The following is a 7,534-nucleotide window of genomic DNA, read 5'->3' as shown; positions in this document are numbered from 1 at the left end:
TATCTGCTGTATTTAACACTGTCCCAGAGGCTATACTTAATGGAATGGAAATGTTTTGCTATAATTTACTTTTGGCATCAGTTTGGATGATAAATATTCAGTCTGTTACATCAAACATTAGCAGCTTAAAGATGGAATTTCAAACATGGTTTCATGAACTTTTATAAAACTTCTCAACTGAAAAATAAATGATCAGAGCAAAAGTATTTTATGCAAAATAGAACTCAATATGTTAAGTCAAGTATTGTTGTCTGAAGGTTGGTATTCGAATATGTTAAAATTTTACATGATATTTTATACAGTATATCTTCTAAGCATTAATTTATTTTCAGAAAGAATGACCTGATAGTTTCTTTAAGAAATTCTAAAATTTTTGTACTAGCATTTTCATCTCCATTCCCCTCAGGAACACTTACTTTACTTCTTTCGAAGCCGAAGAACGTTGATAGATTTGTAAATTATCATTCAAGAAAACTGCTTATGACTTTTACATTGCTTATTGCTTTTTTACTGATGATTTCCTGATTTCCTAGAGGAATCAAGAGGTTCAGTATAATCATGACCAACAGACAATACTTTACACGCTTTAAGAAATACTTAAATTTTCATTTTCAATCTTCTTAGTTATGTACTTCCATTTCACATCACTGAATCACAAAAAAAAAATCGATTTTCATTTAAAAGCCTCAAATTAAATCATAGCTTTCTTATTTTTATATGTAATAAAAAAATCTTTGGGACTTTTGTATTATTTTATAAATAGAAACAGGAAAACTGAATTTCCTCCTACAAATGCTGGGGACTGATGCTGGTATTAGAAAATAGTAGTATGATCCTCAAGTGGAAGCAACTTCTGATTTTTTTTATAGCAATGTTGAATGGATTTCATAGCAATGTAATAGTGTAAAAGAATAATTATATACATAGAATAATTTGCAGTAATTCAGTTTACTACTGACATGAGGGATCTATCTTGCATGAAGCACTGTACAAAACACAGAGTTATTGCTCAGATCTGTAGAATTACTGTCAAAAAAGTTTCAGATGGTTTTATTCTAAGTTTCCCAAAACAATTAAAATCTAACTCAATGCGCTGTTCAGATTAGCATGCTATACCAGATCAGAAAGTAGCACAAAAAATACCATGTTTTATCTGTTAAATCTCAGTCAACTGAAGTGCTTAAGCATACATTTACAAGTTTCATATTACCCCTTTCAAATCTGCTGACAAAGATTCTACAAGGATACAACCAGCTAAACTTTAATGAGTACTTATGTTTGATTTTCTTTTCCTCTTCTTTTTGCTTTGAATTTAAGACATATTTTAGTCACTGCAAAGCAGTACAGCTATAAAAATGTAAATTTGATCCAGTAGCTTGGAAAGAAAGAGATAAAATGTCATTTAAATTATAACATAAATCAGACATGTTTTATGTTGTACTCAATTATTATGTCATGCCAGTTAAAAGACTACTTATTCTTTCTTTTAAACAGCATGGAGGGATTTTTAACAATCAAGAGCTCTATAATTGCAAGGGCAGATTTCATAAAGACTCAAAATCCAGTTTCCAAGATATTTTAATTAAATCCCAAGTCCAAAAAGTCTCCACAACAAAGCAGACAGGAAAAATATTAGTTGAAAATACGAAACTCTATGACACTAAGACCAGAGACAAACCTATACTGCTTTATTGGCTGAAGAACAAGCTTTTTTTTCAGCCTCTTAAAAAGATGGAACAGTTATGAAGTAAATCTCCCTAAAAGTTCATGTTTAGAATCTCTGCCTCCAGTTTCAGGATCACTGCTGATAAATATTAGTACTTTCCCTTAATTTCCCTTACATATACAAAATTGTAAAGTGTTCACACAGAAGGAGCAAGAACCAATAATGAAGAATACATGTTGCAATCCATGCAGCTATAGGGGATTAGGTTGGAACACCATCAAAATTACTCTTTCTGAAGTAACAAGAGATGTTTTTTCCAGTACATTTTAAAATGAGACGCAAAGGTCCTCAAGTCTCCCTCAACCTTGACTTATGTCTCAGGTAATACAAATACCGAAATAATTCATATACAGAATAAAGTTCTTCCTACTGTGGATCTGTCAGCCTTCTCACATTCTCTCATTTTAGGAGGAAAGCACTAATCTTAGTTACCATTTTAAAGCTATTATACTTATTAAATAATTGTTTGGAATAATAAAATAAGAGTAAGAATTTTAACAGAACATCCTAATTCTCAAGTCTTTTACAGTCAGCATTTTCCCATTCTGATAATCTAAATACTGCAAGTATTCTAACTTTTGCACGGTGTTCGTAGTACTTTCTTCAGTATTTTGCTTACAACAAGCCACTGCATTCATGTTTCTAGCTCCACTGTCTGTAAGATGAAAACAGAGATTCCTACTGTACCTTTAATTGCTAATCTGACAATGAAAAGGGGTTTCATTGTCCTGGGTGATGGAATTGAGAATTTCTGAGTAACTCCCCTACCCTAACAGGTACAGTAATAAGATGTTAGTTTTTTAGGCAAAAGACGAATCTGTTGAATAAAGGCTTCATTCTCTGCCTGTAATTAGTAACTTGAGGGCCTTCTGTAGATTCTGCACAGCAGTGCTCACATCTTCATATTGCAAAGCACTGCCAGCATATTTGCAATACTTTTGAGCTCTGGCAAAGTCCTCTGGAGTCAAGCGGACTTCTCCTGCAAAAACATAAGTATTACAAAGTTACTATAAAGGAAATCTGACTTAGGCTTCCTTTCTTATGATTTTTATGTTAGACTTATACTTGTGGTAATATTATGAAAACCAGGCTAATATTTGTGGTAGTACTACAAAGCCCAAGCTATGTAATTTCTTCTGTTCTCTTTTCTTTCCATTTATATAATGCTGAACTTCTTTACTTCTGGCATTTGAAAAATATGAGCACCTTTCTAACCACTGGTATTTGTATGACCTAGTGTCTTTCAAAAGTCAAGACCTTTGAGAAAGATGTGCTCTTCATCAAAGGCAGCAGAGGAGAGCTTTTAAACAACCTGTAAGAAACAAGGGCAGTGCTCTTTGTGTTTACAGTATAAATACTCTGCTCTCTTCTTCAGGAATAATACATTTGAGTTAGAAACTGTTCCTTCTTAACTGGATAACTTTTCAAAATGTAGAATTCCTCACCAGCATGTTTTCACACAGTTTATATTTCTGTTTTTCCAAATAATTCTTATGTTTCTAATTTTATGTAAGATGACTGGAAACAAGATTGATGTCATTAAATGTGCCCATTTTTGTAATACTGGAGAACACTAGCAAAAAATATTCTCATAATATAGTATAAACCATCTGTTACTTATTAACCAGAATATTTTCTTAACATAAGCTAAAATATTGGGAATTCTGGAACGCTCAAACACATGCGTTCAGTCTTCAAGAAAGCATAGTAAGGACTTATGCCCTAACTGGTAGAAGATTTTATATATGAATAGCATCACTGATGTGTGCATAAAATAAAGCACAGTTATGTTACTGTACCTCCTTCCACCCATAAATTCACTAGGAGTTTTAAGGCTAATCCCATGCCACTCCAATAACCAATGGACAAATTATAAAACCTTTACTAAGGTTCTTTCAGAACAATTTAACTTGTAAATGATGGGTTTTTTTGGACATGGATAACTAATTATATGAAACACTAAAGATTATGTCTATATTTAATAATTTTGAACACAGTATTTTATTAGCAGTGAACAGATTACACAGATTAAGAGAAAATGCATTTTTAAATGCACCATAGATTTTATATAAAAATCGATTAAACAAAGATTTAGCTCTCTGAGTACAACATTTTAAGCAATGACATGAATATAGTTAAACTCATTTTTATGGCACAACTTCAGTTAGCTGGATCCTTTCTTTCAGAAGAGGACTGTTGTTAGCAATACTGTGAGAATGTTTACTAAAGAATCTCAGTTCTTATCGAAAAGTGTCTATTGTATTTGCTTTTCCTTCCCCCAATCTTATTATTTAAGAACAGCTTTTGAACAAATAAAATGAAAAACCTGGGAATATTAAAAACTAGACTGGTCTGCTGGTTTTCAAAACAACCCTACTCCAATAAAAAGCAGAAAGGTAAGTGCTCTTAAACTTAATTTATCAATTTTTAAAACATACTCTAAAACTCTACTTATCTTCCCTTCAATAAATAAATATAAGCATTGAGGGACATAAAAACTTAGTAGGCTCATTATAACTGCAATGTGTATTAGTTTACTGCTGAATAAATGAAGCCACATTACATCTCTTAAAATACCTATACATGTGAGTAAATACACGTGAGGGAGTGCATAAACACACGCACACAGTTCAGTTATTTTGTAGCATGCATAAAGTTACAGAGTAGAAGCAGCTGGGGTCAATCTGTGACCACATTACTGAACATCTTTAAGGAATTATAAAAGACCAGTTCCCCTCAAAGTGGCTTTATGCTATGATGCCAAAAGAAACTACAAAATCATTCTTTAAAAACTGGCCAAGGCATCAGTCCAGTATTCAACTAATTTATTGGAAGTAAGCCTAAATTCACCCGTCTAATCTTATTTTTACAGTACGAGCTCTATTAATGTTTTGCTGGCATAAAGCCTTATTTATTATGAAATCTACTTCAGATGCTATTATGACATAACTTGAGGGAAAAAAGTTAACAGTTTTAAATTTATAAACCAAAGTTTACACAGTAAGAGTGTTGATCTTTTGATGTGCTTAGTAGCCTGAGCTCCTATTGAAATCAGCACCTCACAATGGACAAACAAAATAGAAATAAACCAGTTCTGTGTTCTTAAGTTTTCAAAATAATGTGAAACTTAATTGTAATGACTGCCTTACATCAAAGGTATAAACACAGAAGTGAGTTACCAACTTTAACTTACATATTCTAAGGATTAAGTAGTTTCGCAGGAAAGGACCTGGGGGTCCTGGTGGACACCAATTTGTCCAAGAGTCAACAGTCTGCCCTTGCAGTGAAGAGAGACAACAGCATCCTGCGCTGGATTACGAAGAGTGTTGCCAGCAGGTTGAGGGAGGTGATCCTGTCCCTTGCAGCCCTAGTGAGGCTGCATCTGGAGTGCTGTGTCCAGTTCTGGGCTCCTCAGTGCAACAAAGAGTGACTGACATCCTGGTGGTAAGTCCAGTGAAGGGCCACAAAGATGATTAAGGGAATGAAGCACCTCTCATATGGGAAGTGGCTGAGAGAGCTGGGACCATTCAGCCTAGAGAAGAGAGGGCTCAGGGGAATCTTATTAATGTATATAAATACCTGAAGGGGGACCATACAGAGGATAGAGCCAGGCTCTTTTCACTGGTGCCTAGTGACAAGACCAGAGGTGATGGGCATAAACTGAAACACAGGAGGGTTGTGTCTGAACATCAGGAAACAGTTTTTCTTGTGAGGGTAACCAAGCTCTGGGACAGGCTGCCCAGAGGGGTCGCAAAGTGTCTGTCCTTGGAGAAATGCAAAAGCTGCCTTTTGTATTAAGTGACATTTTTTCTCAAACTTCCTTCAGCGCAGCAAATCGTACTACAGAGAGAGTGCATGGGCAGGGGGAGACACAAAGGACATGGTCCTGAGTAACTGGTTTTACAGGACCCTTCCTTTAGCAGAGGGGTTGAACCACACCACCTCCTGAAGTCCCTTCCAACCTGAAGTATCCTATGATTCTGAGCTCTAAAACAACACCAAGATGGGAAAAGTTTAGTGTATTTATCCTGAAACAAACTTGCTTCTGTGTCTGCAATTACTAGCACAGTAGTTATATTACTGAAACATGAAAGGCATATGGAAGCCAAAGCATGATTCTTTTTATTTAAGAAGAACACAAAGTGAAAATGCTTTGACTAAAACTGCTGAAAATCGTGTTGGGAAAAAAGCAGTTTTAGAATGAAAGTGGTGTGTATTTTACATGATATATCTGCTTCTCCCTAGTGTCCTTTGCTGGACATCTGAAAAATCAGATGTTTTTCCTTTTTATGATGCCCAAATATAAGGCAGTTAATTTAAGAATATTTCAATCACACAAACTGGTGCATAAAAACAGTGATGGCAAAGGTAACAAATGGTTTTTGAAACAAGATGCTCTTTTTCTCCATTAAAGCATTTGAAATATTTGAAAGAATTTCTTTTTAAGATCATAAAAGCACGTTCAATGTCAAATTATTATTTCTACATTATTATACACACAACTAGAATGGACAAATGCTTTTTCTATACTATGACACTTGTGGAAGGGAGCATATGGCAGTGTAAGAAGATCTTATAAAAACTGTTTAGCACAACTATGAATGCATGTAGTGTTAGCATAATCTAGGGGTAATAAATTTTTTAAGAAAACTACACCAGACAAGTGCACACACACACATGCACAAAGCTGCTGTGTAGCTCTACACTCTGTAGTAAAATACATTAACCAGTAATTAACTGCAAAAGTTTTGACACTTCAGAAGTCATGTTAATCTCTGAAACCTGCTCCCACAGGACAGGACAACTATTCAAAGACTCATACTGACTCAAAATCAAAGAATACTGTTCCTTTAACTTAATTTTCTTTTGATAAAATATTCAACTCCTCTCCACCAAAAGTTTTTCTCCCATCATAGCATTAATCAAATTACTTCTCCCATGTTATGGGAAGGAAAGAAAATATATCATTTATTCTAAAGTTTTACATTTGATCTTACTACCAGAAGGAGTCTTGCAGGAATATGTGGAATATCCTGTTTGGCTATGTCTATACTGGCACATTCAACAGTGCCAAAGAACGTGTCTCAGCACTCAAACCTGACTGTCTACAGTGTCAACCTGCTGGAACAGGCTCCAGTATGGTTTTGGCCCAAGCTAACTAGCACTTTCCCAAACAATTCCTGGACATGACTTGTGGTCAGAGCAGGCTACAGACCGTTCAATACGAGCAGTCTTCACAAGCTACCTTGTTTAGAAAGTTTAAAAATTTAATAGTATGGATGTGAGTGGTTCTGTGCCAGCAGTTCTCCATGCCAAATATTTATAGACACGTATAATTTGTTAGTATAGACAGAGACACTGTGTCTAATCATGAAGCAGGCATACTTTGCACTGTGCTAGCTCTATGGATCTATTGGAGGGCAACGTTGACTTCTTCCCATGCAAAGGAAACTTCAGTTCCATGGGAATGGTACCTACCTTAATATGGAGCAAGGATCTAGCCCAAATATATATATTGCAACTAGGAGCTGGGGGGGACTCCTGAGTCCCAGAGTTTAGTACATTTCTTGAGATACAGGCATTTCTCAATCTACTTATGGGTCAGAGAACAAGGCTACTGTGTAACAGAGTACTGTTGGCATCAAGGGGACTCCTCAGCAGCATGAGAAGAATGGTATCTGCTGTTACTCTTACATGTATAGCTGAGGGGAGGATGCTTTGGGTAATGACCAGGCACGCACAATAGGACAGAGATAGCCACAGACAAACGCTTTCCATTGCTCTCAAGCTTTTTAATTCTACACATAC

The 7,534-nt window shown here is 35.3% G+C and overlaps 1 protein-coding gene across 4 annotated transcripts in view; it reads right to left on the bottom strand.

Moving 5' to 3' along the window:
* Positions 1–1,560: 1,560 nt before the first annotated feature.
* The window catches only part of VTA1 (vesicle trafficking 1), a 34,945-nt gene continuing 28,971 nt past the window's right edge, over positions 1,561–7,534 (bottom strand). For all 4 annotated transcript variants that reach the window (XM_027633449.1, XM_027633457.1, XM_027633470.1 and 1 more), the window contains exon 8: positions 1,561–2,705. In XM_027633449.1, the coding sequence (XP_027489250.1) occupies positions 2,560–2,705 (146 nt within the window). In that variant the 3' untranslated portion in view covers positions 1,561–2,559. The remainder of the gene's footprint in view (positions 2,706–7,534) is intronic.

This window comes from Corapipo altera, unplaced genomic scaffold (genome assembly GCF_003945725.1).
Source record: "Corapipo altera isolate COAL_440 unplaced genomic scaffold, ASM394572v1 2b, whole genome shotgun sequence".
Taxonomy (NCBI): Eukaryota; Metazoa; Chordata; class Aves; order Passeriformes; family Pipridae; genus Corapipo; species Corapipo altera.
The sequence above is the reverse complement of the archived record's forward strand: the minus strand, read 5'-3'. Positions and strand labels throughout refer to the sequence as shown.